General features: G+C 27.5%; 2 protein-coding genes across 10 annotated transcripts; one reads left to right on the plus strand and one right to left on the minus strand.

Moving 5' to 3' along the window:
• Positions 1 to 263: 263 nt before the first annotated feature.
• LOC145181041 (protein ARV1-like) lies at positions 264 to 11,680 on the plus strand. Of its 8 annotated transcripts, none has more exons than XM_090099959.1 (8): positions 264 to 473; positions 4,343 to 4,453; positions 5,037 to 5,156; positions 5,416 to 5,457; positions 6,118 to 6,229; positions 6,508 to 6,580; positions 6,782 to 6,930; positions 7,116 to 7,305. In XM_090099959.1, the coding sequence occupies exons 2-8, from the start codon at positions 4,361 to 4,363 to the stop codon at positions 7,178 to 7,180; spliced, it is 654 nt and encodes a 217-aa protein (XP_089956085.1). In that variant the 5' UTR covers positions 264 to 473; positions 4,343 to 4,360; the 3' UTR covers positions 7,181 to 7,305. The 8 variants fall into 8 exon arrangements, 5 of the variants coding, with proteins under 5 accessions (XP_089956085.1, XP_089956086.1, XP_089956084.1 ...); XM_090099960.1 differs by lacking the exon at positions 7,116 to 7,305 and adding an exon at positions 11,551 to 11,680 and having other exon boundaries at positions 265 to 473; XR_016456285.1 differs by lacking the exon at positions 7,116 to 7,305 and adding an exon at positions 11,551 to 11,678 and having other exon boundaries at positions 268 to 473; positions 6,486 to 6,580.
• Positions 7,351 to 12,871, minus strand: LOC145181040 (uncharacterized). Of its 2 annotated transcripts, none has more exons than XM_080056014.2 (3): positions 12,744 to 12,871; positions 11,980 to 12,053; positions 7,351 to 9,589 (listed from the first exon to the last, which is right to left on the minus strand). In XM_080056014.2, exons 2-3 carry the CDS (start codon positions 12,050 to 12,052, stop codon positions 7,500 to 7,502), a joined length of 2,163 nt encoding a protein of 720 aa, XP_079912140.2. In that variant the 5' UTR covers position 12,053; positions 12,744 to 12,871; the 3' UTR covers positions 7,351 to 7,499. The 2 variants fall into 2 exon arrangements, with proteins under 2 accessions (XP_079912140.2, XP_089956083.1); XM_090099957.1 differs by having other exon boundaries at positions 12,645 to 12,814.
• Between the last annotated feature and the right edge of the window lie 16 nt (positions 12,872 to 12,887).

Consider the following 12,887-nt stretch of genomic DNA (forward strand, 5'->3'; position numbering starts at 1 on the left):
TTTGAAACATTCATCTTTAAGTTTAAGGACAATATGAGTCATCCACTATATTTTTGTCAATAACATTTTTTCAACTTAGTCCAACTTTTGCTTAGTATTATTCAGCTTAGACAACAAATTTTCAAAAACAGTTTTTTTAAAAAAGAAGTTATAGAAGGTAGGACGAACAACCATAAAAATTTGGACTGGTTTTAAATCACCTGAGTAGAGGCAATTTGGGATTATCGGGTTTACGCCTATTTTGTCGAATCCGAAGAAATTCATCGGGTTTACGATTTTTTTAATTGCGATCGGAATGAGTTTTATTGTAGTGACCCACGGACCAAATTCCTTGTATCGTTTTTGAATTGTTTTCAATACAGTCTGCTTGGAAATCTTCAATTGTCAAATATCATATTGACGCTCCCCTGCCTCATGAAGTGAAATCATGAAATGAATTTCTCACTTTCCTTATAAAGAAATGTGAAAAAATGGTGGGTGACTTATTATTATTTTCGGAACCAGCAAAACGATGGCTCCGCGCAAAATCGGACTATCTGCAATCTCCGCGGAAAACAAATTTGGCATATCTGCAATCTCCGCCAAAAACAAAATTGGCATATCTGCAATCTCCGCGTAAAACAAAATTGGACTATCTGCATTTTTGCCAGATACCTTTTTGGACTATCTGCGTTTTTCGGGTGCATAAATTTTTGGTGGTGTTTCTTTAAATATTTGAAGTTTTTTATAAAATTCTACAATTTTTTAAATAATAGCGATTATTTAAACATTTATTAATAGCGATTTAGACACAAAACCTTGATCATAACTTGATTAAGTTTGTGAGTAATCAAGTAGTTTTAGTTAAGATAAATATGTTAAAAATAACTTATGTTATTGTTAATAATAATATAGCATATGTAACAAAACATTGTTATGTTACATACTAATTGCTAAATTCATCATACATACTTTGTCAATTTTATTTAGCCTTGTTGTTGTGACTAATAAGTTTAGATCAAATTAAATTCTTGTTATGTTATGTTGCAATGTTGCTAAGTGGTCTTTATACACAAGATCTGCATATAAATATATACAGGATGTCTGCGAAATCAGGGAAATGCCAGGGAATTCGGATATCTTCAAAATAATCAGGGGATTATCAGAGAAATTAGGTTAAATTTTAGAAAAATCAGGAAAGATGAGTCTTTATCAAACTTATATAACTTAAATAAGTTGTATATAGTTCACGTAATCTAAAAGTTTATTTGGCAGAGAGTTTTATGAACTTCTCTTATATATTTATGTGGGTTGTATTATTGTTTATATTTTTGCAGTTGAAGAGCATTTTTCTAAACGAGAAATAGGTAAATATCAGGGAAAAGCTAGGGAAATCCAACTTATAATATTGGCAGACACCCTGTGTATATATATATATATATATATATATATATATATATATATATATATATATATATATATATATATATATATATATATATATAAACTATGTTAGTGTATTCTATAAATAGAGTGCTCAATGGTCTTAAAGAGCAGAGCAGTAATAAATTAGTAAAAAGACTTATCTAATTTTTTCTTCCACAACTTGTTTCACCATCAATAAGTAATCAGGAAGGTAACAAATTAATCATTAGTTAACATGTTATATATTAACCTTATATATTTATAAACTTATCTTTCACCATCACTAGGTTCATCAGACTTCCTGATGAACCTACTGATGGTAAAACAAGCTGTCAAAGAAAAAATTAGATAAGTATTTTTGCTAATTTATATATATATATATATATATATATATATATATATATATATATATATATATATATATATATATATATATATATATATATATGTATACACATATCACAATAATTTTGTGTATATATAAATATATGTATGTATATATATATACTATACGTGTATATATAAATATATGTATGTATATATATAAATATATGTATATATATATATATATATATATATATATATATATATATATATATATATATATACATATATTTATATATATACATACATATATTTATATATACACGTATAGTATATATATATACATACATATATTTATATATACACAAAATTATTGTGATATGTGTATACATATATATATATATATATATATATATATATATATATATATATATATATATATATATATATATATATATATATATATATATTGTAACCTAGATCGTAACTAACAAAATTATTGTTATTAACCTATTTTTGTTCATTAAGCAATCAAACTATGTGGAGTTTTCTTTGTTGTCTACTTAAAACCATTCTTTTTTGGAGATGCCACTTAACTGAACACAAACTAGTTAAAAACTCATGCATTAGTATTAAACATTATGGTTTCCAACTTTTCTTAAACTTGGTTTATCAATAATTAGGATCAAAATCAAACTGAACCTAAAGTTCAGTTGGATTTGAGCTCTAAACCATTAAACATTGGTTTAATCAGATGTCACCTCAACTGCAGTGATGATCAAACAATTTTGGTCCAATTATATTTGATAATTTTTTTATATCCAAGACTTTGGGATGTAATGATATATAAAAAAGGGTTGTAATTTTTTTACTATGATAGTAATAACTATGATACAATCAAAAATAGCTGTATTTTTTCTATAAAAGAATAATTACAAAATAACAAAAAACTGCTGTTTTAAATAAACATATCCTTAACTTGCACATTGATCTGAATATCAGGCTTTTATTACTTTTACAGTATACCCAATATAATAAATTATCACATTTGTAATAGACAATATTAATTACTTGAATTTAAATTATAGTCACATTTAGGTAACTTTTAACTTTAGAAATTATAATTTAACATACAAACACAACTTATCTAAAAACATCTATAATTTTGTAGTCCTAACATATTTTTAAGATCTAACATATTTTATTTGACAATAGCAATAATACACTTGAATTAATTAATTTTTGAAGCTAAACAAACTAACTTGTTATTTTCACATTTAACCAAAACATGACTGACTGCTATATGCTATATAGTATACCTATATAATATAGATAACACAGTAACACTACTTTTTTTTTTCTGTTGAAAATAGACAAACTTGAAAAACACCAAACAATGTTTCGAATAAGCCTCGTAAAACTGTAAAACGTTTTCTTAATCCAGCAGCATTTTAATTTCAAATTAAATTTGAATACATAAAATTGGTTTTGCGATCAGCTACACTTTGATCAATTCATGATGTGTATACGCTTACTAAGTTCAGACTTGAGATTAAAGTAGATGCAGACTGTTCTTATTTTAGCCGCTAAAATGATGTTCTAAAAATATTATAAATTTTTCATTTGCATTAACATACCATGTCATATAACTATTTAAAATAATTACTTCTAAACAAAATCAAATGTGGCAAGTGAAACTTTGTGTTAAAACTTAAACAGATTTATATCTCAGGAATAGATGGAAAATAATGCAATTACTGTCTTCTTATTAACAACTTATTTCATGAGATCTGCCATTTGTAGTGAAATCACATTTTGACAAGGCGCATAATTTCATGCAATAAAAACTTTGAACGCCCGGAGAATGCAGATAGTTCAAAAATAAAGCTGGCGGAAAATGCAGATAGTCCAATTTTGTTTTACGCGGAGATTGCAGATATGCCAATTTTGTTTTTGGCGGAGATTGCAGATAGTCCGATTTTGCGCGGAGCCATCGAAAACCAGAAATGTAACAATCAGACAATATTGTTAAAAAAAGTTTTTTTTTTTTTTTACTGGCCTGTGTTATCGATTTTATGTTGTTTTTCTTGTTAAAGTTAAAATAATTATAAGTTTAAAATATATGTACATTTTCTCCAAATTTTAAACAAGTTTTCACTCAAACATGCAGCAATCCAATTTTATGAAAATGAAAAACCAGAAATGTAACAATCAGACAATATTGTTAAAAAAAGTTGTTTTTTTTTTTTTACTAGCCTGTGTTGTCATTTTTATGTTGTTTTTCTTGTTAAAGTTAAAATAATTATAAGTTTACAATATATGTACATTTGATTTGTAAGATTGAGAAAAAGATTCACCCTTTTTAAAACTATTTTGCAATTAATGATTGTTTACTGAATTTTTATGTTTCTTTTTTTTTAAAAAATATTTTGATTTATAAGAAGTAGAATTATTTTATATCTAAAAGTTATGAAAAGCAAAATAAGTTGTATTTTATAACTCTTAGCTATTTAAATTTAAAAAAATGGTGCTACTTTTTTTTCTTAAAAATGAGCCTTATTATATGAGTTAAATTTAACATTACATGAGTTGTATGGCAGGTTTTTTTTCTCAGAGAATACATCAGTAAAATATGGACAATAATTTTGTTTGTATCAATTGTGGACAACATAATATATCTGTCTATAAAAACTTTCCCAATGGAATCACAAAGTTATCAACTTGTGTATGTATTGCTATGTTTTTGCTGACTAATTTTTTAAATACAGTCAACTTCGTGGGTGACACCGCTTCTTACTTTGAGTTGTTAATATACTTTTATGTTTCGAGTTTCTGTTATTTTTTCAAAGCTATGTAAAAAGTTACAACTCCTAACAAATATTGTGTTTGAGCAAATTTACTATAATAAATCTACTTACTTACTTTTCCTTTAAATTCTTGTTAAATTCTTGTTTAATGTTTACTAAATTTTTGTTGTTGTTGTTGTTGTTTTTGTTTGTTTGGTATTTTAAGTATGTAAATGATTATGATATAATGTTTAATGTTCAAGATAAATTATTTCTAAAATTTCACTATACAGAAATTTAGGTCTAACAGCTTAATTCATAATAATATATAATTTTAGTAAAGAAAACTGATTTAAAAGAAATCTCTCAAGCAATCTTTGTATAGCTTGGTAATATCCTCAACTCCATTCCAATTATCAAAACAACTTGTTTTCAAACAATCCATTCTGGCAAATATGGATATTCAAATGAAGTTTTATTTTGTAATTGTTACAGTAAAATCTTTTTTTTTTGTTTATTTAGATATTTTGTAAAAAAGTGGTCGATTGTTATAGTGAGTATGACAATGTTCTGATCTCTTTAAATCTCCTTCTTCATAAGAAAGAAGCATTTCGTCACTTTCTTTTTAACAAGAAACATATTGTAAGTAAAAATGTGTTGTAACTTCACATAAAAGTTATCGGGGCAATAATTTCTGACTGAAAAGTAGGAATCATTATAAATGAAAAAAGATAAAAATCTGTTATTGTTGCAGAGTTAGCTACAGCTTTAAATACAAAAATTTTGTAATATTCTTTGAAAATATAGTTTGACATAAAAAAAGTTTAGGCTTTGTTCAAATATAGTAGTCATGCATGGTTCTTTTAAATAGAAATACTATATAATAAATTTCTTTTTTCAGAATTACAAACAGCTTATTGTTTTGTATGTTCTTACAGAATCTTGTATCTTTTTGAATTTCCTTCTATATATAACATTTAAAAATTCATAATTTACATGTTTGCTTAAAAATTACTTATAGATAAAAAAAGTTAGGCATCCAGAACCAGGTATCCAGAAACCCAGAATTTGTCTTTTTCTGAAACATTAATTCTTATAAGACCTCAGAACTGTTTTCTGTTATAACTGCTGACAGCATTAGGTGATTTTCTGCATACAACAAATCCAGCATTACTTATGTGATCAAATATATAGTTCATCTTTTAGCAGTAGTAACTGGCCTTTTATTCCAGAAATAAAAAGTAGATTTAAATGTCCCTGGCATAATTTCATTTTTATTGTTGTTAAATTTATAATTTTGATTGAGTTGTTATTCTAGTTCATTATTTTAAGCAAAAAAATACAGTATAAAGCAAAGTTAAGAAAACAAAACTAAGAAAGTTTTAAAACTTAAACTGAAAAATTTTTAGTTTTTTATATTTTTTTTCTTTTGTTTTATTTTGTTAACCTTTTCAAAATTTTATCAGAACTAATTGCCAAGTTTTGAAAATCAAATACCAAAAACCTGGTTCTGGCTAATCTGTATGGTTCTGCATGCCTCAAAAACGTATTCACATTCATCTTTTCACGTTGTAGTAACTAAAAACTCTTTAATGTATTGTTATGTCTGAAATGGTTTTCTTATCCACATTGTGTTTCAAATTTCAATGGAGTTATGAACTGGGAGTTGTTGCTAGAGAAAAGAATATATCAAATATTTTTAATAGTTACTGGAGGTGCGTTATGTAATTTTTTCATCATTTATCGTTTTTGTTGTCTCATGTAAAGTACCATAAATGCTATCAGTTATGATATGTTGCACAATTAAAATTTTGTCTCGAATATAAAAAGATTTTTTTTAACATGATATTATTGTAATAAAAGTTTATCAGTTGAACAACATTTAGAACTCATTTAATACTCACAAAGTCTTTTTGTCTGTTCAGTGATTTTGTAATAAAATTTGAAAATGTTCAGTTTCTCTTATGTAAGGTTGCAAAAATCTTTATTTGAGAAATGGCTTTGAAAATGACAATGTTTGTGGGATTGGTACAGTGCTATTACACACGGCGATCTCAATTTATCAAGTTTGTAGTTTTTCTTCTTAAAGTTAATTAATTTGTTTTAAAGTATTGTTCATTACAGAATTTGTGCAAAATGAATAATTTTATCATATTGCGATATATTAGTTTGAAGGTAAAGATTGTGTTATAGTTTTTCTGAAAACAGAAAAGCTGTTGCTTTTCTTTTTAAAATTAATGTATTCTAACAGAATAGAATGGTTCTAGGGCTTTGGCAATTTTTCGAGTTGCAATACTTGCAAGTTATGGAACTTTATTTAACCTTGCAATTGTGGTATGGAGCAGTGATGATTTAATGATTTCGATCTGGTTAGCAAGATTGTTTGTTTACACTTCACTAGTGCAGGCATTGAAAGGTGATTTAAAACTGGCGTTTTTTTATACACGTACACATTTTAATTAATTTGTGCTGCTCATCCTAATGTTATGTGCTGTATGATCTTATGTATTGTTTGCGCATCCTGTCGTAATGTCATGTGCTATTTGTTCTTATATGTTATTTCAGTGATAACAAAGATGCCACTTTTTATTGCTTCATTAGTTGTACTAATTTCAACTGCTTCACCTGCTATGATCAGTAGCGTCGCTTTTTGTTTAGTGATGTGATTAATCTAATTTCATGAATGTAGCTTCAGCGTAAAAGTTGTACAAAATTTATTTTGTAATTTTGATAAAACATGTCTAAAGATTGTAGCTGTAGAATTGATAGAAGTAATAAAAATGAAATAAAATTTTTTCTGTGTAATGTTAGCTTTTGAAAAAAATATTTAATATCGTTTAATATAAAGTATTAAGGTAGTTTTTATTTATAAGTTGAAATAATTTTTGATTTCAGTTTATTTGAAAAATATCTTCAATTGTTTATTGCAAAGGCTCGATGCTTCACTTACAAACTGCATCTCAATTCTTCATTATTGAGAGTTCGTTACTTATCTAGCTTCGTGAATATATCTCTCAGGAAAGTTTCTACCACTTCGTCTTCCTTGTCATCAACAAGGTTATTAATTAGGTCGGTGTTAACATGAAACTTTTGTCCAATGACTTCGGCAATAGCTTGGGCTCGTTCGAGAGCCTTGTCCATAGCCATAAAAGCTTCCAGAATACGTTTGCCTGTTGATTTGCAATGTCCAACTAACGTCTTTGCTATAAGCTTTCTAAGAGATCGGGCACTTTTAATATGCTTTTTCAAATATTTAACATGACGGCTGCTTAAATTATCGTCCTTCTCTTCAGAACTTTGGTCTAGTTTATTTAATTCTTTTGCTTCATGTTTTCCTTCATTTGCAATTCCTAAATCATTTAAGTTAATGGTTTCTGTGATTTTCTTTTCTCCGCTCTCAATCGGTTGAGTTGATGTTCTAAAAAGTTGTGTCACGGTGTTGTCGTCTATCTTGTCTTGATTAATATCAATGTCTATGGTAACAGGTTTTGCTTTTTTTCGCTCCGTTTCGATCGCTTCGAGTTCGTTTAACTCGATCTTTTTCTTTTTTATAAGCTCCTTCCACGCAATCATTCTTAATCCAGCGGGAAGGTCAATCAGGAACTTATCTGGTACTTTGTTTTCGTTAGCTTTTAACAGCACTGATTTCAATGAGTCGATTTTTTCTTCAAGCGCTTCCGTCGGCATCTCATTCTTTTTAGTAAATTTCGCAATATCGGAATCTACAAAATTTTCTAAGGTTAAAGAATGTTGAAGGGCTGACTTGATCTCGTTTATTTTTAATGTTTCAATTGTGGATTTGTCTGTTACTGAATACGTGTCATTTATAATTGAGCTATGCTGTTCTATGCTGTTTCTTTTCTCTGATGACATGACGTCATCTTCATTTATAATTTTAGGTTTCTCAATAATTGATTTTTTTTCATCATAGGAGAAATTATGATTTTCTTGGTTGCTATTTTTATTGCTGAATGCTGCTGCCGTCATTTCTATTGTACTGCTTGCATTTTTAAAGTTTGAAAGTTCTATTGACTGTTCTTTAAATTCACTTTGGTCATTTTTAGTAGATTTTGTAAGATCTTCAGAAAACTCTGATTTTTTTGAAGCACTTGTCGCTTCACGATTTATACCGGCAGTTTCACCAATGTGGTTAGTGGCTTCTTCTTCTGCTACGCTTAAGATTTGACTTTTCATTATTTCATCGTTACCGGCTAAGTTATCTTCTTTTTTTACAGCATTATTTTCTCTTATATCTTCTTTATTTTTTTCATTATTTCTTATTTCTTCTTTACTTTTTTCGATACTATTCGCCATCTTAGTATCACTTATTTCTACGTTTTTTTGCGAGTGACTGTTTTTTGCATTAGTCAAAGTATCACTTAGTTCTGCGTTAAGGATTGGTATATCACTCACTCTGCTTCTACCTCTTTTTTTATAGGTGTTTGTTTTATCGCTAACTTTGCTTTTTGCATCAACTCGCTTTTTCTTTTGACTTTTTGAATTCTTTTTTATGCTTTGCTTCTTTGAAGGGTTCTTTTTGTCGATTTTGTTTTTCTTTGGAGATGATTTCATTCCTACTAATGTCCCACCTTTTTGCTTAGTTTCTTCTTTAGCTTTAACCTTTTGCAATGTGGCTAGTGCTAGTGCTTTTCTCGCTAACTTTCGAATATCACTCCGCGTGAGTTTGTTTCTTTTTGCGGACTCTATTTGTGAAAAAATCGAGTTAATTTCTCCTTTTGTATTTATGAAACTGAAGGGTTTTTTTTTTGAATGATCCACTTTGTCTGCGTTTCGCTTCACTTTAAGAGCAGACGTAGCTTTGGCATTCAGTTCGTTGCGCTGATCGTTAGAAAAAATTGGTGCCATTAGGTCTGTAAATTCTTCAGACGCTTTTTCTGTTTGTTTACTTCGCTTGTTTCTGGCTGAAGTATACCGCGCGGATGCTACAGCCATTAGATCAGTTTCCAAAAGGTTTTTATTTAGAGGGGCTGGCATGAATTCAGTTTCAGTTTTTTCATCTAACAGTTCATTTTCATCTGATTTGAATTCGCTTTTTAACTCATCCACCAGTTTATCTAAATAATAAGAGAGATTTGAACTTTCCTTAAGCACTTTTTTTTTCCTCTTTAAAAACAAAATGCGATTTCTAAGAAGCGATTGTTTAACCAGATATGGTTTTTATTAGTCGATAGTTTTTTGAATAGTCAAGCAATCAGACTTGATTATTACAGTGCTTTATTTTAACACGTGTCCTTGTATTTGGGGGTGGGAGTTAAGGTTAGTTTTAGTCTAATTAAAATTAGCCGACTAACTTTTTAGTCTAACTAAATTTAGTCCACTAACTTTTTAGCGTAACTAAAATTAGTCGACTAACTTTTTATTCTAACTATAATAAGTCGACTAATACCCCATTCACACCAAAAAAACCGAGTTTTATTATATAAAATAATCTGTACCATGAAATTATATGAACATAATATGAATTTTAATAAATAAATCACTTTAAAGACATTCATTAAAATTTATTATTTTTAAGAAATTTAAAATACGCAATATAATTTGTGACAATTAGGTAATAAAAATGTTGTGTTTGTACCTAGTATTGCCCCAAATTTTCTTTTATTGAATTAAATAAAAATTGGTTTGTTAGCAGAACAACTCCGTCAAAAACAGCTGATATTTTATATCGAAAACATAATTAGTTATTAGCATTTTTATAATAACTTTTAAAAGAAAAACAAAATTGAGAGTTGAACAAGATATATATTCAATCATACACTATAGAAATAATAAAAAATATTAATTGCCTAACTGTTTCTTATTGTTGACACTGTAAATTTCTGCGTTTTTATGAACGAAACGTTTGTAGAACGAAATAAATTACGTATTATTATCTCAAAAAATCATTGCAGTTATTATATAAAGGAAATCCGAAAATGCTTCTGCGCATAACACACCTTTCAAAAACATGGCACCATCTTTTTTTATAAACTGATTTCACATGTGTTTTATAATTTGTAATTCACTTTAATTAGAAAGTGAAAAAATTCACATCTGAACCGCTTTTCATTGAAATTTAAAACAAGTACTTAATAATAACGGGGGACTTATTAGATAAGTTTTATTACAAAATTCCAAGTATATATGTCGCAAACCTTTCTCTAAAAACCTGAAAAACTCTGAAAATCGAACCTTGAAATAGATGCCCTGCAGATAAAAATTGTAACTTACAGCAATTTGTAATTAAAAACATGGCGCTCAAACCACTTCACAACTAACGCATAACAAGATTTTAAAAAAGTATATTTTTCGTAAATTAAAAATTTAGTCGACTGAATTTAGACTAAAAAGTTAGTTGATTAAACTCAGTAGGACTACAAAGTTAGTTGGCTAATATTAGTTACGCTAAAATTTCAGTCGACTAACTTTAGTTATACTAAAAATGTAGTCGACTAATTTTAGTTAGACTAAATTCTTATTCACTAATTTGACTGAAATACTAGTCGACTAAATTTAGTTACGTTTTTTTTAGTTAAGTTAGTTACAATTTTTAGTTTTGGACACAACACTAGTCCTTATAAAAATCAATTTCTGAATGAAATTTGATTTTTCGAACAGATGACTGAGGATCGTGTTCTCTCAAGATATTTAAAAGTAGATAAATGTGTTTAAAAAAGTGTCCAGTGGTAAAACTAAAGATTATTCAACCTAAGAAGGAAGATAAGCCTCTCATATATATATATATATATATATATATATATATATATATATATATATATATATATATATATATATATATATATATATATATATATATATATATATATATATATAATATATATCTATATAATATATTTTTAGATATCTATACTTTATACTTTTTTAAATATTCTTTTCGATCACATGATGCGAATGTAATTTACTGTAGTTTTTTTTTTTAAATAGTAAATAAAGTGTAAACACAGGTAACTATATTTATATAAATGAACGTCCTGGATTTAAAATTTTTAGTTTTTTATTGGGACTCAATTTTTAGATTTGTAGAGAGTATGGTTCGTAAGCGCTCATACGTAAAATAGTGATATGATCAAAGAGAATAGTGCAGTAAAAGAAAACTCCCAGAAAGTCAAGTTCAAAAGATAAATCTAATTAAAGTTTGGTTGAATTGTTTTCGGTATTAGTGGTTAAAAAGTCAAGTTTAGTATGATAAAATATAATATCTATATTTTCTCTCCATTTAACAACATATGCTTTTTGAATTTAAAATTGTTACTGCACGGTAAAGCTATATGAAATTTGAAAAGGACTGTGCATCAAATCGAAAGTTCTCTATTCAAAATACATTCTTTTAAAGAAACCACCCCTTTCCCAGAAGTTTTAATAATAAAGTTAACAGGTTATTGGGCGAATAAGATGGTATTTCTACGAATAAGATTCTCAATAATATTATAATTTATAGGCTTACTATTTCCGGCTTTTGTTTCCAGACTTCTTGTAAAGACAATAAGAAAAACCAATAAAATTCCAGCGCCCTTCATTCTGTAAAACAAAAGTCAGTGATTAGAATAATATCATAAAAATGATCCAAAAGTGTAATTATTGCAACGACAAATCATTACAATATGATTGATGTGACTATTATTAAATTGAGGTAATTGATACCTCGGTTTTTTGACGATTATTTTGCTGTGTAAACCATACTGAGTTGTGTTCCCGCTTATACGAGTATTTATTAAAGGCAAAACTTGCTCTCATTTACAAATTTTGTTTTGAATCAGTTTTCCTCCCCAAAAAAAATTATTTCAAACATGGAAAATATAAATGCATCAACGTTGTTCTTCTTATAAGCAAGAAAAAAATCTTTTTGAGAGTTAACTGAGGAACAATGCAGGTGACACGTGATATTTTTAGTTTGGAGTTTTACAGGCTGTAGAGCGTATGTAGAAAGAAATTTTTTTTTTTTAAAGTTGATGTTCATTTAATCTCTATTTTAATTCTTTTTTTTTTTAAAGTTTAGAATGATTTTTAAAAATGGATGATAGGTTTAAATATATATTAAAGTTTGATAGGTGCCTTTTTCTTTGTTTACAACGAGTTTTTTTGTAACTGTGAAATATATCAGAAACCTACCTTCACTTGATTCTCAACCAAAAAATGAGCTTAAAAAGTTTACGAAATTCTTAAATCCATTTCATTTTTAAAAACAAATAAAATAAAACTTTCTCCTACTTAAAATCCGTTTGCAAGCCTCACACCTCGGTTGATGTGTTTCACATGCCAATTCGCTGGTACAAAACCATGCATCAAACGAGTGTAAGAACGCCTTGCGACTTTCAATCGTGCTGGTTGCGAATGATGAATTATCTTTTTTAA

Source organism: Hydra viridissima, unplaced genomic scaffold, assembly GCF_058129835.1.
Source record: "Hydra viridissima isolate aposymbiotic clone 2 unplaced genomic scaffold, HvirCarnegie_v1 scaffold_10, whole genome shotgun sequence".
Classification (NCBI taxonomy): domain Eukaryota; kingdom Metazoa; phylum Cnidaria; class Hydrozoa; order Anthoathecata; family Hydridae; genus Hydra; species Hydra viridissima.

Excerpts from the sequence above, each read along its gene's own strand:
- LOC145181040 (XM_080056014.2), bottom strand. The coding sequence starts at position 12,052 with ATGAAGGGCGCTGGAATTTTATTGGTTTTTCTTATTGTCTTTACAAGA. Across the intron at positions 9,590-11,979 it reads GGAAACAAAAGCCGGAAATA|ATAAACTGGTGGATGAGTTA; the intron begins GTAAGCCTATAA and ends CTTATTATTTAG.
- LOC145181041 (XM_090099958.1), top strand. The coding sequence starts at position 4,361 with ATGGACAATAATTTTGTTTGTATCAATTGTGGACAACATAATATATCT. Across the intron at positions 4,454-5,036 it reads TCACAAAGTTATCAACTTGT|ATATTTTGTAAAAAAGTGGT; the intron begins GTATGTATTGCT and ends TTGTTTATTTAG. Across the intron at positions 5,458-6,117 it reads TGTATGTTCTTACAGAATCT|TGTCTGAAATGGTTTTCTTA; the intron begins TGTATCTTTTTG and ends AATGTATTGTTA.